This window comes from Phascolarctos cinereus, unplaced genomic scaffold, assembly GCF_003287225.1.
Source record: "Phascolarctos cinereus isolate Bilbo 61053 unplaced genomic scaffold, phaCin_HiC Scaffold_726;HRSCAF=1367, whole genome shotgun sequence".
Taxonomy (NCBI): domain Eukaryota; kingdom Metazoa; phylum Chordata; class Mammalia; order Diprotodontia; family Phascolarctidae; genus Phascolarctos; species Phascolarctos cinereus.
Genome location: NW_027556098.1, coordinates 208,729,177 through 208,751,614, shown reverse-complemented (window position 1 = coordinate 208,751,614; position 22,438 = coordinate 208,729,177). Strand labels below are relative to the sequence as shown.

The window sequence follows — 22,438 nt, the reverse complement described above, 5'->3', positions numbered from 1 at the left end:
TTGGCTGATTACTCTACAGCCAACATTTTCTGGATGGTCATACTATCATCTGAGGGATATGAGCCATCCTTACCTTCCAGTTTCATGTCATCTGAAAATTTAACAAGTGTGCCATCGATGTCTAGTTATTCCCCCATTTGTCAATGTTGCTTTTTAGAATAGGGAGCCTTAACCTGAACACAATACTCTAATCAGAGTCCAACGGGATCCCCTCCATCCTTTGATCTGTTGCTACTAAAAATTAAATTTTTATTCCACAGCTTCCTCAGCTCATTATTGCCTTCTGTTGAGCTTGATTCTCTTTCAAAAAACTGATGTTAGATCAAGTATCCCCTATCTTGTGCTTCTGTAGGTTATTTTTAAAACTCTAAGTGCAAGTAGTTATATTCATTAGTATATTTCTTATTGTTGTTTTTGACTCATAAAGAGAAAACCTAGGGTAAAAAATGATTACTTAGATAAATTTATGGGACTGCAAATCAAGGGAAGGAAGTTAAATGGACTAATCAAGCCAATCAACATCATTGAAAAGTTTTCTTTTCAAAAAAGGGAAAAAAACCTATTTGTTCAAAAATACTTAGAGCAGCTCTTCTTGTGGTGGCTAAGAATTGGAAATTGAGGGGACGTTCATTAACTGGGGAATGGCTGGACAAGTTATGGTCTATGATTGTGATGGAATATTATTATGCTGTAAGAAAGGACAAGCAGAATGATTTTAGAAAAACCTGGAAAGACTTACATGAACTGATGCAAAGTGAAGTGCGCAGAAACAGGAGAACATTGTATATGGTAACAGCAATATTGTACAATGAAGAATTGTGAATGACTTAGTTATTTCAGCAATACAACGATCCAAGACAATATCAAAAGACTCAAGATGAAAAGTGCTATCTGCCTCCAGAGAAAGAACTGATGTTGTCTGAAAACAAACTGATGCATACTATTTTTCCCTTCCTTCTCTCTCTCTCTGTCTCTCTCTCTGTCTCTCTCTCTCTCTCTCTGTCTCTCTCTTTGTCTCTGTCTCTCTCTCTGTCTCTCTCTCTCTCTCTCTCTCTCTCTCTCTCTCTCTCTCTCTTTCTTGTCTTCTTACACAAAATGAGTAACATGGAAATGTTCTACATGATTGCACATGTATAACCTATATCAGACTGCTTACCATCTCAGGGAGGGGGAGGGGAAGGAGAGAGGGATAGATTTTGGAGCTCAAAACTTTAAAAAAATATGTTAAAAATGTTTTATGTATAATTGGGGAAAATAAAATATTATTTTAAAAAGCCTTATTTTTCTCATCCATTTCTGTGGCAGAGTGGAGAGAACTGTAAGCATCAAGTTAGGAAAAATTGGATTTAAATTCTTATATTTGATAATTATAAACTTAACTTCTCTGAGCCTCAGTTTATTCATTTGTAAAGTGGGAATAATAAAAATCAGTGCCCTCAAACAGTTGTAGTGAGTTAATGTATACAAAACACTTTGTAAACCTTAAAGCACTATTGAAGGGTGAGCTATGTCATTAGTAACTATGTCAGCTATTGTCATTAGCTATGTCATTACTAACTATGTCAGCTATTGTCATTAGCTGGAGAAGGAAACAGCAAACCACTCTAGTATCTTTGCCAAGAAAACTCCATATGGGGTCATGAAGAGTCAGATATGACTGAAAACAATTGAACAACAATAATGGTTATTACTAGCCGAGATAGGTAGATGATATTAATGAATAGAGTGTTGGCTTGGGGTCAAGAAGAACTAAGTTCAAATCTTACTTTTGACTTTTAGTAGACCCTAGTAGACCCTCTTTGTGACCCTATGCAAGTCACTTAACTTCCATCAGCCTCGGTTTCTCCATCAGTAAAATGGGCATAAAAATAGTACTTATCTCATGAAGTTGTTGTAAAGATATAATTTTGTTATAGTACTAGATGAGGAGTCAGGAAATCTGGGTTTGAATCCCTGCTCCAACACATCCAGCTTATGTGACCTAGAGCAATTCAGTTCAACTTTGTAATTCTGTTTCCTCATCATTAAAATTCATATCATAGGGTTGTAGTGAGGATCAAATGAAATAATATCTCTAAAAGTACTGTGTAAATTTTAAAGTTTTATTAGCTATGACTAGTTAATCAAACAAACACTTTTTGAAAAATGTACGTTTCCCATTTTAAGGAATGGGAATAGTCTTGCCTGGATGATGGAAAATAGATTAGATGACCACTAGTTTCCTCTTAGCCCTAGGAGTTTGCAATGCTATGGTCACACACAGAAATAGAAGCAAAGCTTTAGTCAATTGAGGCTAAATTGAGGGGCGGGGAGTGTCTTTTCAGCCTACTACAACATCTATTTGTAGTTGACATACTCACAAATGATAACATTCCTCATTTGCTTTTGGAATGCAGAAATATGTGACATTCTTAAGGGTTACTGAAAACACCCAAGAGTATCCCCTAGTCTGATCCCTCTTCTCCCTACAGATCATTTTAATTTTTAAAAGCTTACAAGAAAACCCTTTTGAAAAAGAAAACAAAATTTATTTTAGTCTACCTCATAGGAGAAGTCACCACTAGGTAAAGTTTAGAATAAAATCTTTTCATTGTGTACGTTGATTTTTTGACTTAAATAGATGGAACATTTCCCCTCATCCCCAGTTCTTAGCTAGAAGCGATTAAAGACATAGCACAGGAATGGGTGACAATACTCAGTTACCTCCATTGCCTTATCCTAATAAACAGCAAGAATATTTTCATGTCCCTCTTAGCTAATAATGGTAATGATGAAGGCTTAGCTGCAAAAATGTAAGTTCTTTAGAAGAGTTGAATTACCTTCCCAGAGCAGGTAAGGACAGAGTTCCTAAGAGTAGCACATTCTACCTCCATCCATGCAGAACCCAGAAAAAGCAGGAGAATTGACATAGAATTGTTCTTAAAGTTTGGTGAATAAATTAAACCCCACATTTTCCTCTGACCTATGCTCCTGTGGTGATACAGTGCCTAGAATTTTGGTTAATTACTTAGAAAAATGGTGTGTGTTGTGTGTGTGTGTGTGTGTGTGTGTGTGTGTGTGTGTAAACAGGATTTTTTTTCCCAGTTGGGTGGTAGGTAGTGAGGAGAGGAAGGCTGTGATGACATCTCTGACGACGCTTATTTTCATATCATTTGCCCATAATCTCTATCATCTGTGTTGTCATGAGTAGAACTTCTTACCTCTCTTTTTAATACAACCCCTCCTCAAACTCCTATGGCCATTTTGCAAACATCATTTCCTTAAGTGGATTTGTCCTAGTAATCCCTTTTTAAAAAATCATTCTCGAATTTTACAAAGAATCAAAGTCAATCTCACTGACCTATAGTTAATACTCAGCTCTCTTCCTTTTGCTTTGGAAACTAGAAAACTGTCACTCTTCAGCCCTTTGATAACCTTCCATTCGGATGTCATTGACTCAGCAATCATATTTGGTTACTACTGGTTCTTTTAGTACCCTGGATGTAGTTCGCCTGGTGACAAAGGTATCCTGGGTAACCAGGGCATATCTCCTAATTTACCTTGGGTTTCTACCCTTCCCCACATCAGCCATTTTGGTCTCATCAGCCATGTTATGTCCAAAAATGATTTATTCTCCTTGACAGAAAAAACAGAAGAAACATAATCTGCCTTAACTATTATGTATCATCATCTCATCTGTCTTAAGGTTTTACTAAATATAACAAGAAAAGAAAATCACCTTTTTGTTTGTCTTTGGAACTTCTAATTGACCTTCAGCTTTAGGCTGAGTTTTAGGACTCCTGAAACCATTCCATTAGGACCTTACTTGCTTCTGTATTAGATGCCTTAAAATCTAAGTTCATTGATAGGTTCCCTGTGTATCCAATTACAGCATCCGCATCCACCTTGTAAGTTTCTTTTCCCTCTTTTCCTCCTCATCAGCATTTTTTCTCACTTTTGAGATCTTCCCATGTCCCTTGGCTGAGAATTTTAGGCCACATGATTCTCTCCATCCTTTCTCTGAAGTCTTTAAAATCTGTCCTCACATGGTACAGGTATGTTAGATTACTACTGGCTTTACTTACTCTATTACAAATTCTAAGACAACATGTTCACTTCCCCCAAAAAGTTCTCATCATCTCAACTATACAACTAATTCCTACTTGGGGGGGGGGGATTTGGCCTAAAAAAGCAATCCCTTTCTATTTCTATTCTTCTGCTTATTGAAGGAGAAAATTAAAATAAAGACAAACCGAGATAAAATCAGCTGCTCTGTCTGGATCACTGAAGCCCCCCTCCATGCCTCCAGTCCAGGTTTGTGATCTGTGTCCTAGAGCATTTAGCTATTTCCTCTTTCTGTCAAGGCATCCTTTAAGCCATGGTTCATCCCCATTAATTATAGGATCACATAGGTCTGTAAGACACCTTAAAGGTCATCTATGCCAACCTCCTCCATTTACAGATGAGGAAACTGAGGCCCAGTGTGGGTAGGTGATTTGACCAGCATCACATAGATAATAGTGGCAGAACCAAAATCTGAATCTAGAACCTCTGGTGTCAGATCTATTATATCAACACCCTACCTTCTTTTTTTTATTTTTATTTTTTAGCGAGGTAGTTGGGGTTAAGTGACTTGCCTAGAGTCACACAGCTAGGAAATATTATGTGTCCGATGCCAGATTTGAACTTAGGTCCTTCTGACTCCAGGGCCGGTATTCTATTCACTGCGCAACCTACCTGCCCCAACACGCTTCCTTCTTAATTTCCCAATATTGTTTTTCTCTTCTGAAGTCCTCACCTTCATTTGAGAACAGTGATGAAAACATCACTTATAAGGTCTTCAATTTCTTGCCCAAGACTTCATGATCCTTCTCTGTGCTTTCTAAATCTCTCCTGGCAGTATCAGCTGCGCCCCACATCCCCATGAAGCACCCAAAGTGGAATTTATTAGGCTTGACAAGTTTTAGTGAGTTCTCCATCATATGCAGGGTAGCTAGGTGGCACCATAGTGCATAGCATGCTGGGCCTAGAGTCAGGAAGACTCATCTTCCTGAATTCAAATCCAGCCTCACACACTTCCTAGCTGTGTTTCAAACAAGCATGGTATAACACATCTAGAGCATCTGTAAATATTTACTTTTTAAGAAATCACTCTAGGATCCTGGATTGAGCTACAATTGCCATAAGAAACTTCCCCATTTACTTAAAGAGATCATAAGGATAAAATCCCTCTGGTCTACCTAGCTTCTCTGTAGGCCCCAGCATTTGCTCTTCCAATTTGAGCCTTTCTCTGGATAGTAACATGGTACCTAGATGTTTGACTACAGCTGCATGCCTACTGTACAGCTGGGCCAACAGAACTACCGTCTCATCCTGGAAGATCAGAGGGACAAGGAAAGCATGATTGTTTTCCAGTCTCAGGTCCTCATGTCTCATCATCCTCATTCCGTAGCTCCAACGAATACTGAGAAGTAGCTCTTCCTAGACTATTATTATGGCACAGGCCTAATATTTTTTAAATGAAACATATAGCCTGTATTTATAGGCGTAACTAATCCTGAACTGGAAACCTGCACTGTATAAAATACAAAGGATGACAGAAAGATTACTTCAGATGGGAAGGGAAACATATGGAAGAGCCATGTTCCTAAGAAGATGCTTTGCAGAGAAAGATAATAGTAATAATAATACAAACAGCTAACATTTATATGGTGCTTACTATGTGCCAGGCACCATGCTAAGAACTTTACAATTATTGTCTTATTTGATCCTTACAACAACCATGGGAGAAAGGTGCTGTATTTATGCCCAATTTACGGTTGAGGAAACTGAGGCAGACAATGGTTAAGAGGCTTGCCCCGGGTTGCACAGCTAGGAAGCATTTGAGGCTGGAGTTGAGCTCGTGTCTGCCTGACTCCAGCCTGGCACTCTGTCAACTGCAGCACCTAGAAAATAGGCACTGTAGAAAAAATAAAATAAAATAGGACACAAATAAATTAAGCCCCATTTTTCAAGCAAGAAATGAAATAATATGGCACATGGAGGCACAAGCAGCAGATGACTCAGTGATGGTCCAGGGAAAGTAGGTCAGGGTTGCAGAAAGGTGAGTGTTTGTACTCATGAGCAGCTAGGTGGTACAGTGGATAGAGAGCTTGACCTAGAGTTAGGAGTTCTAATCCAGCCTCAGACACTTACTAGCTGCGTGAGAAGCCACTTGTTTACCTCCATTTCCTCAAACACAAAATAGGGATAATATAGTACCAGCTTTCCAGGTTTGTTGTGAGATCAAATAAGATATTTGTCTAGTGCTTAGCACAGTGCCTGGCACAAAGTAGATACTATACAAATACTAATTATTATTATTATTGATTATGATTATTATTATTATTATTATTATTATTATTGTCATTATCATTATCCCAAGTACAACTTCTGTGTATCCTCATCAACTTTTGCCTTGTTTATGGGTTTTCTCTTACATCTGTCTCTTGAGCAAATCTGATTTTTTGAGCTTTGTTTAAATCCTTGATGCAGGAAAAAATCCAAGCTTTAAATAATTCAAACCCCTTTCATAAATGCTGCACTTAAGAGAAAGATGGATATCTCTTTAAATTATTTTCCTTTCCCTTGTACTCAACAACTCTTGCCAAATAACCAGATGCTATTAGAGACAGGAGGACTGATAATGGAAAAAAAGTCATCAAGTGTTTATCTCTCTTAACCCTAGGCTTCTTGACAGGCTCTCTTCCAATGATCAAGGCTACACACAGTTGTTTTCAATTACAATTGATGACCATAGGTGACAGTTGGAGTAAATACTTTGATCTTGAAGGCATACTGCTATTATCATAAACTTCCCCCCTCCCAACATACCAACTTGTTTTTCTTATTCTCAGTCTCTTATGGAACAGAAACCATTTGCACTCATTTCCTAGGAGACAATTCAGACAAAGATGGAAACTCAGTAACCGGTTTTACAAATAGTCATGAACCCATAAATATAAGAAATGCCAGGTCGAGAGCAAATCAAGTTGATTCTTATTACCTGAGTCCTGGGGGGGGGGCCCACAGGTGGGGAGACAGGAGAGAAGTGTGAAGAAATATGGTTTTAAAGTAGCTGGGCTTATTCATTTCTTGGACAGACTTCTGACCTGCCTTCATTAGCTTGCTGAAGCTTGAATGTGCCCTAGATAAGTTTCTGCCTTAAGTGACCAAAATATGTTTTCTTGTTTATATGTTAGGGAAAGTTTGTCTTCTACAAGAATTGTTTTATGTGAGCTGTGAGACGGGAAACAAACAATTCTGGATAGTGTTCATTCATCTCGTTATTTACTAATTTTCTTCTTTCCAAATGAGAAATTTTATTAAATCAGGTCTTTTACACTGCTTTTAGGCAAATTTTAATGAAGGGAGAGACAAGTAGTCACCAAACATACCATCCAATCCAGTGCTCCCTGACTATACGTGATAGTAAAGCTATTATAAAGGTTTTGAATGGGATACCCTTATTGAGAGGCAATATGATGTAATGACATTAGATTTAGAGTGATAGAAGACAATTTGAATTCTAGTGGCAGAACTGCCATAAACTAGTCATGTGGCCTTAAATTTTCTCATCTGTAGTATGAGGATATTAGACTTGATGATGTCTAAGGTCTCTTCAAATTCTCTGACTCTAAACAGTCACACAGGTATTCCTCATGACACAATTTCATAAGTTTGTTTATTACTTTTAAGTGCCTTACCCCCTTCATCCCTGTTTCTTTATAAGTATGTATGATTTTGGTCTATACTCTTTACTTATTTCTATCCAGGCTTGAAATTATTGTCCAATATAGCAGAGTATGAGACAAGAAGGGGAGTTTCCAGCCCTGAATCCTTACCTGATTCATGAGAGGGAAGTTTGAAGAAGCAATTAGAATATATCATCAGGAAAGGAAACAATGCCTATAATTCCTTGCCCAGGGCACTGGCAATGTGTATGAGTGCCAGAGATATTAAGAGCATTGTTTCTCCAATATAGAGCCACCCTAAGTGACCTGGAGCCATTGCATTTGCCTGTTTCTCATTTGTTTAAAAAAATAAGATAGGAAGGCGGCCAAAAATATATGCAATATGATCCCTAAGCATTTAGTATAAAAGTACCAGCTTTACCACCTATTTCCTATGATCTTAGGCAAATTACAACTTTTCTGGGCATCAGATTCCTCATTTGCAAAATAAGGGATCTGACCTGGAAAACTTCTGAAGACACATAGAATTCCCCCTCACACTTTAAGTCTATAAGCCTATAATTCCTTTGCAAAAACTCTGCTAAAAGTACATCTTTTCGTAACATTGAGATTGTCACAGAAAAGTCATAGATAAACACAAATAGGCCATGACATATTTCCAATGATGATCTTACATGCAAAAAGTGGCATAAGAAGTATTAAGACGTATATAATCTGAAAAGGAGATGGGCTTGTCATGTTTCAAGAGCAAAGAATGACATATGGATAGCCCAGATACTACGGTGCTTTCATCCTAAAACATAAACAGACCTAAAAGGCCTCCAGACCATTGGATAAGTCCTATTTACAAAATGTATGAAAGAACATGTATAAGAATTGCACAGGCTGAGAAGGCATAGTCAGTTCATAATTGGCACACATGGTGGGAATACTCATGTCAATGAGAACAGAGAGTCATTGAAATAAGCAAAGTATAAATTTCATTGTACTAGGTTTTATCCATCATTCCAATTTGTTGAGATCTTTTAGGGCCCCAGTTCTACCATTCAACCTGTTAGCTAGAAATATAAATTGTGTTATGTAAGAAAAGCATGCCATTTATTCCTTCATAAAAATATTGACTAGAATTGGGCCAAAGCCTGAGAACTCTCCACTAAAAACTCTTTTGTTCTTATCCTTCAACCAGTTCTGAATCTACCTGTCCTGTCATTCTGTCCATATCTCTCCATCTTATACCCAGGGACATCTTGAGAGATTTTGTCAAATGCCTTATTGAAACCCCGTCGTTGCACTGTGTCTGTAGCATTCTCTTGAGAAAAAAAGAAAATAAGGTTAGTCTGGCATATCATATACTTCATAATCTTTGCTTCATCTAGCAGTTTCTAATTAGTTTAAGCTTCTGTCACATTAAAAATTACATACCCTTATAACAATTGTAAGATAGTGGACATCTATTGCTGCTAATTGTCCTCAGATGCAAACTCTAAAAGACAGTTTGTTTTTCATAGGGAAATTCTATGAATGTTATTAAATCTGCTGCAGTTTAGGTGATGAAATGATTCCCAATGGGATTTTGCACCTGGTGGTTTTACCCATTCTTGGCTACATGCCAGACCAATGATTGAAGGCTACATTCGAATACACAAACTTCTCCATTCCAACAAGGAGGCCTCAGCATTGTTCACAGAGGAGCACACATTTACCTATGTAGGCCCATGAATGTGTACATGTACACACACATGCACACACACACACACACACACACATTTTCAATAATCATCAGGCATATGACTGATAGACAGATGAGTCATTTCTGATGTCATTTTGATTGCTATTAATAAAGACTACAATGTATATAAATATTATATAATATATATCTCACTGCTAAACTGACAGCTCATTAACACCTTCCAATTGTCGACAGGAGTCACATTCTTCCAGAGTTTCCATCTTATGAACATTTAAAGTCAGTGCAATGAAAAGTAGTTTTCTATCCTAATGTCTGCTGAATTCTCCTCTGTGCCCTTGACACAGCCTTTTACAAAGAGACCATGAATAACTTAGGTTTAATTTATTTGTTTGTCTCACATAAGCCTGATTAGAGCAATTGAGAAAAATTACATTCATAAATCTTCTTGCCAAGATAATTAATTATGCACAAAATACCCCAATCTGCCTCTGATTTTCATTAATGAAGTAGATTATCTGCAAAACAAAATGCTGCTGGCACTGAAAAGGAAGGTCAGCTGCTCTTTCTATTTAAAATAAGTGCACATTTTTACATATTAAAAACATTGATAAAGAAAAGTGTTGTGATTATGCTTATCGGCTCATCCCATCCTTATTAGAAACTGAAGAAAGAAGCTGCATTTTTCATTCCATCTGTTATGGGGAGTTGGGATTCAGGGTTGTTGTTATTTGCTGCTGCTTCTGCTGGAAATCTTACTTATCAGTTGTGATCCTTGGTCATTTACCTCCCCTAACAAAGGGGAATTAGTCATACTTCTGGATTCTGCACTAGGTTCTGATACAACTGCTTTAGGTCACAAGCACTTAAAAATAGACAAGTGCCAAATGAATAGGACACTCATTCAGAAAACTATCCTGTTACTATGCTTCTGTTGAATCAGCACTATGATTCTCCACTTAGTTTTTGATATTCCTAACCAAATAAAATTACTGTCAAAAAATAATTAAAACACAAAATGTGCCCAATGACTGAACCAACTGTGCTGTAAGAACTTAGTGGAACACTATTGTGCCACAAAGAAGAATGAATGTAAGGAATTTTGAATCCATCTTGTTAGAGGCTGACAGAGTTTATGTTCTGGAATATTTTTAAGGACCCGAGTCATCTCTAGACCATGATGAAACATTGGAGAAGGACTTTTGTATAGAGTTCATATCAACAGAAGTGACAAAATCCAGGAGAAAGAATCTGTGTTCCTTGAGATCAGAAATCATAAATGCTTTTTCCAGTGAATATAACTGAATATAAGCTGACTATAGTATTATCAAGCCATTTCTTCACTCTCCATTATGGCAAAGGACTGATTGAATTGGGATCTTTTGACTAGGTTACTGAGTTGCAAAGTTAATTTTGAACTTTCTAAAATAATCATGTGATTTTAACTACTACAATGTAGCATAGCAAGAATAATATAATGTAGCAGAAAGTATACTGAATTTAGGGTCAGAGAATGTGGGCTGCAAGTTTAATTCAGCTACTCTGTGATACTCTGATACTCAGTTTATTTTCAAAGGGACGAGTTTGGATTAGATCATTCCTAGTGCCCATTCAGTTCTAATTCTTGAGTACTTCAAGGATTTGTGATTTGGATCACTGGCCTTCACCTCTACCAATGCAGGCTTTATTCCTTTCATGAATTAGTAGATGGCCTATGAAAGCTGCTGCTTCTGAATTTTTTATCACCTTAAAAAAAAGATGGTAATGCATCTCTCCAGATCTAACTAGTGTAGTCTACAGACAAAAGAAATACAGCCTATTGCCAGAACCAAACACAATGACATATTGGTAGGATCTGCTAGCACCTGCATTCTATTGCCATTGTCTTTGAGAACAAAGGATCTCTGTACATCACAATGAGGTACCAGAATAAGATTTGAAGGTCCAACCTTAATATTTGTGTATTTCTACCACTTTGAGAAATTTTCTTTGTAAACAATATATTTCAGTAAAGTGATTTCCAAGTCTATTAAATGCAAATTATATACCAGCAAAATTGAGAATTTAAGAGAAATGTAGGATTTTTATAAAAATATCCAAATGGGCAGAACATGAAATAGAGACTCTAAACAATTTAATTTCAGAAAATGAAATTAAACTAGCTACATAGGAACTATCAAAGAAATAAAATTGTGGTCCAGTTGGATTTACAAGTGAATTCTATTAAATATTTAAAGAACAGTTAATAAATATATATACCACACAAATTATTTTTAACAATTAAGAAAAGAAAATACTCTACCTCAAACTCTTTTTGTGAGACAAACAGAATTCTGTTACCCAAATAATGAAAGGGTAAAGCAAAGATAGAAAACTACAGACAAATATCACTAGTGAATATTGTTTCAAAATTTTAAAATAAAATCCTAATTAAAAGATTACAGCAATGTTCCAAAAACTATTTACTATAGTAAGTTGGATTTGCACCAGAGATTCAAGAATCATTCATCATTAAGAAAATAATTAACATAACTAACTACATTAAAAATAAAAACACCTTCAAAGCACATGGTTGTATCCATAGAGGGAAAAACCTTTAAGAAAATATAAAGCTCATTGTTGCTTTAAAAAAAACACTTTAAAGCACAGTAAACGAATGATTTAATATGATAAAAGTATATATCTAAAGGGCAGCTGGTTGACACAGTGGATAGAGTGCCAGTCCTGGACTTAAGAAGACTTATCTTCCTGAGTCCAAACATGGCTTGAGACACTATCTATGGAACCCTGGGCAAATCACTTAACCCTGTTTATCTCAGTTTCCTCATGGCAAGCCACTCTGGTATCTTTGTTAAGAAAATCCTAAATGGGGTCATGAAGAGTCAGATAGAACTGAAAACGACTGAAGAACAACAAAATATCTAAACCCCCAAATTAGCACAACTATCAAAGAGGAAATTGTGGCTTTCCTGATAAAGAAATAAATAAAACAAGGGTGCCATCTTTCTCCACTACTATCTGACATAGTTCAAGAAATGTTAGCAATGGTATTAATTCAAGACAAAAGAAAGTAAAAGTCTAAAGATAGGGATAAAGGAGACACAATTATCCCTATTTGATGATGATGTGGTAGTTTACTTAGGAAACTCTGGAGAATCAGCAAAGACACTGGGACAATAGCTTCGGTAAAGTATCAGATTAAACATAAAAATCAATAGCATTTCTACATAGCAACAGTAAATAGGAGGAAATGCAAAGGAAAGTCCTTTCAAGATTCCTAACAGGTTTAAGATTACACATATCAAATTGGCAAAGGTGACAACAGATGGGAACAGTCCATATTGGAGAGGCTATGTAAAGACAGGCACACTAATAATATACCATTGGTGAATCATGAATTGGTCTGATTATTTTGGAAAGCAATTTGGAATAATGTCAAGAAAATAACTAAAATGTCCATTCCCTTTGAATTAGAGATTCCATTGCTACATATATACTTGAAAGAGGTCAAAGAAAAAATGGTCCTATATATGTCAAGATAGTCATAGTAGTACTTTTTGTAGTTGTAAAGAATTGGAAACAATGTATATTGCTTAGGAAATAACTAAATAATTTATGATTCAGGAAAGCCATAGAATATTACTGTCCTGTAAAAAAATTATCTATATAAAACACAGAAAAGACTGGGAAGACTTATATGGACTGATGCAAGGTGAAATAAAACCAGGAAAGCAATATACACAACTATAACAAAGTAAATAGAAAGTAAAAAAAAAAGGAAAAATGAAACTGAATGCTATGCAGTTAAACTTGGCTATGCTATATAATTAAACCAAACTTGGTCCAAAAGAAGAGATGACAAAATACATCTCTTCTTCTTTGCATAGATGGGTTTTTAATGTTACCCACACTGTAAAACTTAGTTTATGTGTTAGTGAATTTTGTAGACCTGCTTTCACCCCTCTACACATATCCCTTTTTTAATATAAGCTATGACTTTCTAAGTAGCAGTTGATAGAGGGACATATTTGGAAATAGAGGCATGAAAATAAAATCTTATCAATACAAAATTTTAAAAAGCAATTTCTAGGTTATCAGTAGATAAATTTTTCTTCTCTCTCTCACTCTCTCTCTCCCCCCTCCTTTCTCTGTCTACACACACATACACACACACACACACACACACACACACAGTCCTATGATGGTATGCACTTACAAAACTAGTGCTACTGATCTGCCATCAATAAAGTATTCATGTAGGGTGAGTTTCTACTATGAATTATTCCACTCTCATCTAAACCAACTTTTAACCAAGGCATCGGTTAAAAGGAGAACTGAAAAATGGAGGTAGATATACAGTAAGGCAAAGCAGAGTTAACTAGCCCATAATAAGATCGAACCCCATAATCTTTTCTGCACTGGCATACCATTCTAAACAATCATGGCAGCCAGTCACCACATAAGAAGGCTCTAGCATTTAATGAGAATTTAGAGCCAATATACCACATCAAAGAACATGATTACTACCATGGGTTACCCGATTGTTTTTGTTTGTTAATTGGGTAGTAATGGCATAGTGCCTAGAAAGCCAGCCTCACCCAGGAAGACCTGAACTCAAGTCCCACTTTTAAGTGTGTGACTTAGGGCACATCATTTACCATCTCAGTGATCTAAGCAGCACTCTCTAGGGTCATATATTGCAGAAGAGATGGCAATCTTGGTTTCCTCTTTCAGGAGTTCCCTATATCAATAAAATCTCAGATCTAGTCTTTTTTCTCTAATGACACTAGCAATCAAATTCAAATCAGAATCATTAATATTCTCTACCTTTAAGAGAGTTGCAGTCGGCATTTCAAAATTTCAAAGGTATATTTAAAAATAGCGATTTAGGAGCATAAATTGAAAAGGGGGGCTCCTTCAACTAAATTTCCACAATTTACCATTCATTAAGCCAGTAAAACTATTGTAGTGGAAGGAAGTATATATCAACAATACTGCCATGATAAAGAGAGGTTGACTGAATGACTGCCACCCAATTTTGAGCTGATAATTTTTTTTAAATATCCCCAAATGCATCTAATTGTATCTTTTTTCTATTTTAAACTATATTCTTATTCCATATGCATTTTGATTAAAGTATGTATAGTATCACCACAATACAAAACTAGAAAAATGCTAGAATCCCACCTTTGGCAAAAGAACTTTCCTGGTCTTTCCCACTACTAATCTCTTTCCCTTAAGACTACCTTCTACTTATTTTACATAAGTAGACCTAAAGATAGATAGATAGATAGATAGATAGATAGATAGATAGATAGATAGATAGATAGATGGATGGATGGATGGTGGATGGGGAGAGAAAGAGAGAGAGAGAGAGAGAGAGAGAGAGAGAGAGAGAGAGAGAGAGAGAGAGAGAGAGAGAGAGAGAATGTGCATAGTTATTTGTATGCCAGTTCCTTGAGAGCAGGGACTGTGCTTTTGCCTTTCTCTATTATCCCTAGTGCTTAGAATAGTGCCTGGCATGTATAAGTGCTTAATAAATATTTGATGACCGAATGATTTATGGAAATGGTTTTTATAAAGAACACTGGAGAGGGACTTATTTGACTGCCCATTAATATTTTTAGAATGTGAGTTCTTTGAAGGCAGGGACCATGTTTTTGCTTTTCTTTGTATCCTTAGCACTTACACTGCCTTGAACATAGTAAGAGTTTAGTGAATGTTAACAAAGTGATTGACAGAAGTAGTTATTATAAAGGACAGCATTTAGATAGTCTCAGTATATTTGATATAGTTATATTGGGTTTTTTTTAGCTGTACATACATATATATAAAATTTAGTTGAATTCAGTGAAAACTGTTGATTTAATGAAACATTTTTTTGTTTCCCCTATGTGATATCACACAATCCACTGGACTTAATTTTTTTACTTTTTGACCAAATATTTTTACACTGTAAGATACAGTATTTTTGGCCAGATTTCTGTGCAATCCAGAGCAAAAATTCATTATAAAATATATCATTAGAAGTACCTTTGCAGAGAGATAAAAGGACCCACATATACAGAAATATTTATAGCAGCTCTTTCTGTGATGGCAAAGAATTGGAAATTGAGGGGATGTCCATCATTTGGGGAATGGCTGAACAAGTTGTGGTATATAAATGTAATGGAATACTATTCTGCTATAAGAAATGACAAGCAGGCAGATTTCAGAAAAACCTGGAAAGACACACATGAACTGATGCAAAATGAAGTGAGCAGAGCCAGGAGAACATTGTACACAGTAACAGCAACATTATGTGATAATCAACTATGAATAACTCAGCTCCTCCCAGCAATGCAATGATCCAAGACAATTCCAAAGAATTCATAATGGAAAGTGCTATTCACATTTAGAGAAAAAACTGATTTAGTCTTAATTCAGATGGAATCATACTGTTTTCACTTTTTTTTCATGGTTTTTTACCTTTTGGTCTGTTTCTTCTTTCACAACATAACTAATATGGAAATATGTTTACATGATTTCACGTATATAACCTATACTAAATCGATTACCATTTTAGGGAGAGGTAAGGGAGTGAGAAAATTTGGAATTCAAAATATTTTAAATGAATGTTAAAAATTGTCTTTACATTTAATTGAAAAAATAAAATTAAAAAAGAACCAATTCTATGAACTCCCTGCTGTTGTAGAAGCAGTGAGTCACCACAAGGCCATTTCTGAAGCGAATTCTGTCATCTCTTACCCACTAAACTAAATAATCTATTTTAATAGAACACTGAGGAAGGGATTATCTTCCTTTTCCTCAGAAAATCATTACTCCATTCCATGAGAGGACATGTCAAGGCTACAAAAGATAGGAATGTCATTTGTGTGATCCTCTGACCATGATCATGCCCACAGCCCATTCCTAGACCTTAACAAGCACCTGACTGCAAAGATTAACATTCCTGTGAAGCAGAAATGCAATGAGGATTGAGCAGCCAAAGGCTGGCCTTAATCTAAATCTTCAGCACTTAAGAAAGCACAGTTATCACTTTTAACTGAAGAACTTTTAACTGGAGTCTTTAATATTTGGCTTCTTTTTATTTTGAGATATCAGTGATTTTTCATTTTCCAGTGAAAATGTATTTGCTTTTCCTCTTTTTTATAGATTCCTGATTTTCATATAGGTCAAAAAAAAAAGCCCTGCCTTTAAATCATTTTGTCTTATGAAAAATTTCTCTGCTTCCCATCAAACTTTTAAACCAAGAGTTATTAACATGGTGGCTACCGACCCCTTGGAAGTCCATGTATATATTTCAAAGTATCCATGAACTTAGCTAACAAAAATAATCACATCTTCATTTTCATGAACCTTTGGTTTCTTTTATAATCCTATGCATTTAGAAACATTGTTCTGAGAGGGGGTCGATAGGCTTCACCAGACCACAAAGGAGTCTGTGACACACACACACACAAAGGTTAAGAAGTCTAGTTTTAAATTAAAATAAAATACTATAATCATTTTGATAAAATTAGGTTTTTGTTTGTTGGTTTGTTTTTAACTTTAGACTACCTGAAAATTACAAAGGTAAAAGGGCATCCTCTTTCAGGCTTTGTTTTCCACTTATGCTCACCGCACATGTGGCCAATTGATTTTCAAAACTTTGCAAAGCACATTGCATTATAACCATTCCTCATCCACATGTGTTGAAAGGTAGACATATCTCTGAGTCACTCAACAGCTGGCCATTCCACAAAACTCAATTCTTTTTATATTATGAATGGTTTAAATGAACAAGAGACACAAAGAAACCTGCTCTCCTGAGCACAACTAACCCAGATATTAGTCCCGATGGCTCTACTGAGGCCATACATCTTCATTAATCCCTTGTAGAATAAATACCTGGTTTTCCTCTTGGTCCCACTGGAAAATTTGCAGGACCTGCTCCAGCTCCTGACGTTGCTGCTTCAGGTACTTGTCCAGCTGCCTTCTCCTGTCTTGTAGCAATTCGAGAAGGCTGTCAATCTTCAAGCAACTGCTATGAGCCCCCTGAATCAATTCGGGGTTCACATTAGGTCCATCACATTTGAATTTTTCTATAAATTCAGTCAGTTGGTGACTTTTGTTTAAGAGGGTTAGGGATCGTCCTAAGAGCTCTGGAAGAAAAAGAGATGACAAACCACATCTCAGTGAGACCCAACCTACACATCACAATATTCAAGCATTTGGAAGTACCTTTGAAAGAGAAAAGTTGCATCACTAAGGTTCTTTCTAACTCTAAGACTGTGTGATTCTTTGAGTCAATTATTATAATTTTCTACATTAATAGTAAAGGAAGAGATCTGTAATTTATCTTTTAAACTCCTGTAATTTATATTTTCCTCATCTTCCTTCCAGAAGAGAAGCAAAGGGGAATAAGTGAAGAGAATGTTACATGCAGTATCAGAAACTGCACCCATTGTTTTTGCTGACCTTTTCTTGATTACAATGGATGGTTAGTTTACTGCTGAGGTAAGGGTGAGACATATTCAGAAATGATTGATATGGGGGCAGCTAGGTGGCATAGTGGATAGAGCACCGGCCCTGGATTCAGGAGGACCTGAGTTCAATGTGGCCTCAGACACTTGACACTTACTAGCTGTGTAACCCTGGGCAAGTCACTTAACCCCATTGCTTAACCAAAAAAAAAAAAAAGAAAAGAAATGATTGATATAAAAACAAAAGGCATCAATACAACTTATCTAATAAAATTAAAATAATAATTAAGTCCTATGACCATCTGAATATTGTGAATGACTTATAAATCTATATTATTGAGGGTATTTTGGAGGGTTTTTTGACTACACTAACCAAGTCTGGCACTGTTGGGTATTGGAAAAACATAACTGAACTAATTAAGATAAGGCCACCATTTAGTTGAAGTGTAATACTATATATTTAATAATAAAATGCATTTACACAATTATATTTTGCAGGAACATCATCCCAACACTTCATGACTCACTCAATATCTCATTTTTACTGGTAGTAAAAGTTGTAAGGAATGATTTCAGTAACTTGTATCTCAAGACCTTACAAGACTCACACTCAGAATTCCATTAGGCACATGAAGAAACCTGCTTAAGACTGACCCATTAGTGGCCTCTTGGCTCTCAGGCCCCAAGGATTTCTTCCTTAGGCTCTGCTACTTCTGAATCTGCTTCACTGGGCCTGTTCCAACTGCCCCATGAGGGTTATGTGACTACAACTAAGATGGCCTTTAGTCATCAGTAAAACAGCCCTGGCACTTGCCCTCAACCAACATTCCATCCATTTATTTGGACTTCAAAGGCTCTTCTGAACCATTTCCATGACACTGAAATTAAGGATCTTCTTTTCAGCTGTCAGTCCGAGAAGCTGCTTGCCTCTTTCCCCAACCTGCACCAGGTGCTGCATGCAAACTAGCTCCATGTTGCCTCAAAGGCTAACACATTGGAAGGAATGGAACAAAGAGACATCAATGACTAACCTCCAGCTTTCCGCCTCCATCCTCAAACCCTTTGGGAAAGTTTGTCTTTTTCCCAGGCCTCCTATCCTGACAAACACTTGCCTTTGATGGCCTCAGTTAGGAAGCATCAATCACTGCCGGGTTGTCAGTGTTAAAATGGCTAAGTGATGATCATGTCAGCCCAATGATGATAGAATTGAGACTACAGGACCCATCTCTGTTCCCTGCACTCGATTCACTCCTCAGCCTCCTGAGTGAAATTTCATGTGATTCAGTTCCCTTGTCTTGGACCCAACTAGATTATTGTAGTGTATGATCGAAATGTGTGACTTGCTGCTTTAATCCTGAACACTGGCATGCTATTTATAGGACCAGCCAGTCACAAGGGCCTGTACAGCAACAGCCAGTCAAAATTACACATAGGCATGTTGGGTTCTCAAAATCTGTGCAGGAAAAATTACCTTCTCTGCTCTTTGAAACTTCCTAATTACATGATCATTAGTAAATGATAAATAATCATTGGTAGCACCATTTGGAGTGCTTTAAAAATAGCTTTTCAGAATATTCTGATGTGAATGGGATTGAAATGAAAGGAGAGGATGCTGACAACCTCTCCTTCCCACTCAGATACGTAACTACAGGAGTAAAATCAAGGCTTTGCCCTAAGGTACCAAAATTTAGAAGATACCAGCAGGGTTTCTAATCCCTGTAGGATTCAAACAACTGAACTTAGTCTCTAAAGAGAAGAAAAATTAGTTAAAACAGGAAGCCAGGGCTATAGCCATATCCCATTCCACCCCAAAGGCATCACTTTTTATACCAGTGGCCTCAAGCAGCCTCTGCTCTAACCACTGTGCCAGTTTTCATTATTTATGTTGTTTAGCTTTTGCCATATTTTTTCTGGATTTTCTTGTCTGATTGTGGAGGGGAATGGGAAGTGAAACACACATGCTTTTACTATATATATATATATATATATAAAGCTACATTAGTTTCTAAATGAAACAGGGCTTATTCCTCCTCCAGAGATCTTATGTAAAACTGATTATGCTCGATTGAACCTTGTAATAATCATTCACTGAAGATGATTGCAATCTCTTATGGAAGCCTTAGTTCCACTGCTATGGTCAGAACTATACATTAATCATGATATGTAGAAAAAAAGAATTGAAAAGTGCCATAAATCTGCATTCTCACATTTACTCTTTAAAATCTCTAAAAGCACATGATGAGCAGCTTGGTAGTAGTAAATGTGTCTCTTGCCTTTAGAATGGTGTTCATGGAGTTGAAGAAGTGATTTTAAGGATTCAGCATTCTCAAACTCTTGGGTATTCTGCAGGAAGTCTTCAGCTTGGTCTATTTTTGATAGCAAACTACAAGAGGAATACATACCAAAAAAAGGACATTTGAAAGAAAAACTTTTGACTATTTGTACCTTCACTGAAGTCTTACTATAATATTTCATTATGGCATTATCCCTCCCCATTCATTCCATGTTTCATCATGCTGGCTTTCTTGCTGGTTTTTTGTACAGGGGATTCCATCTTCTACCTCAAAGCATTTGCATAGATTGTCTCCCATTCCTTAAAGACATTCTCTCCAGTTCTTGTAATGCTGGATTGCTTCGAGCAATTCAAATGCTACTTCCTACATGAAGTCCTTCCTTATTTCCCCAGCTATTGATACCGCTATCTTTAGAAAACTACTTTCTTCTGTTATTTCTCCTTTGCTTACTAAGAAAATATCATTCCAGAAAAGGGGAAAGGACATATTTGTACAAAAACATTTGTAGGAGCCTTTTTTTGTGGTGGCAAAGAAATTGAACGGATGCCCATCAATTGAGGAATGACTGAACAAGCAGTAGTCTATTATTGTGATAGAATACTATTATGCTATAAGAAATGGTAAGCAGGTGGCTTCAGAAAAACCTGGGAAGACCTATACGAACTCAGACAAAGTGAAATGAGTAGAATCAGAACACCAAACATAGTAACAGCAATGATCAACGATGAAAGACTTAGCTACTCTGATCAAGACAATAATCCAAAACAATCCCAAAGGATCTGTGATGAAAAATCCTGTCGACCTCCAGAGAGAGAACTGACAAACTCTGAATGCAGATTGAAGCATACTTTTTTTAAACTTTCTTATTTTCCTTGGGGTTTTTTGTCTGTGCTTTTTTTTTTTTGCAACATGGCTAATATGGAAATATGTTTTGCATGACTTCACATGAATAATCAATATCAAATTGCTTGGCTCCTCAAGGAGCAGGGGAGGGAGGGAAAGAATTTGGAACTCAAAATTAAAAAAAAAATGAATGTTACAAATGTTTTCACATGGGATTGGGAAATATTTAGCAAAATAATTTGGAAAAAAATATCATGCCCCCAAACTGTGGGTTTACCCCAAGCCCAGGGCATTCTTTCTTCTCTCTTTATACTCTCTGTTAGTGACCTCATAAACTCCCATGATTTTAATTATAATCTCCATGCAAATAACTCATAGATCTATATATAAAGCCCCATTTTCACTCTTAGCTTTGGTCTCACACCACCAACCAACTAATGGGTATTTCAAAATGAATGTCCTAGACACATCTCAAATGTAAAAGCTATGTGGCATGGTAGATTGAAGATCAGGCCTGAAATCAGGAAGAACTGAATTCAAATCCAGAGTCAGATACTTCTTACCCATGTGACTCCTGGAAAGTCACTTAAAAAAATAACACCTTTTCTGTGCCTCAGTTTCCTCAACTGTAAAATGAGGATAATAATAGCAGCTACTTCACAAGGCTGTGAGAATCAAAGGAGATATTTGTAAAGCTCTTAGCACAAGGTACGGCACATAGTAGGTACTTAATAACCTTTATTCCCTTCCTCCTTTCCTTCTCTTCAACATGCCACAAACATAAGTTATTATTTTACCCTTCCTCTCAAACTCATCCCTCTTCAAAACTTCTCTAGGTGTGCCGAAGGCACCGCTTTTCTTCTTGTCTCCCGGGTTCTTAACCACCCTGTCATATGAGACTTCTCAATCTCTCTCATTCCACATATCTTAGCAGATGCCAAATCTTGCTGCATCTATATCCACATCTCTCACATCTGAGCCCTTCTCTCTCTTCACATAGTCACCCCCTTAGTTCAGGGTCTTCTCACAGAGATTATTGCAACAGCCCCCTAATTAGTCTCCCTGCCTCAAATCTCTCCTCACTCCAGTCTATTCTCCACACTGCTGCCAAAGTCACTTTTCTAAAGCTCAAATCTAGCCATGTTTCTCCCCTACTCAAAAAAATTCGGTAGCCTCCTATTGCCTCTAGGATACAAACATAAACTACTTGATTTACCTTTTATAGTCCTTCACAAATTGCCTTTTTCAGCCTCAGTGTACCTTACTTCTCCTCTAATATTCTGAGAGCCAAGTAAACTAATTTTCTTTCAGTTCTTCACATATTTCTCTCTATTTTCTATTTCCATGCCTTTTCACTGGTTATTTCCCAAGACTGGAATCCATTGTTCACTTCCTCCTCTTCTAGCTCATGAAATACCTCTTCTTCCTTCAAGATGC

The 22,438-nt window shown here is 36.6% G+C and overlaps 1 protein-coding gene across 1 annotated transcript in view; it reads right to left on the bottom strand.

Annotated features, from left to right (window-relative positions):
• CCDC141 (coiled-coil domain containing 141) overlaps nt 1-22,438 on the bottom strand; it is a 272,693-nt gene that overhangs the window by 201,905 nt on the left and 48,350 nt on the right. The window contains 2 exon segments of the mRNA XM_078146957.1: nt 17,290-17,543; nt 20,138-20,238. Of these exon segments, the coding sequence (XP_078003083.1) occupies nt 17,290-17,543; nt 20,138-20,238 (355 nt within the window).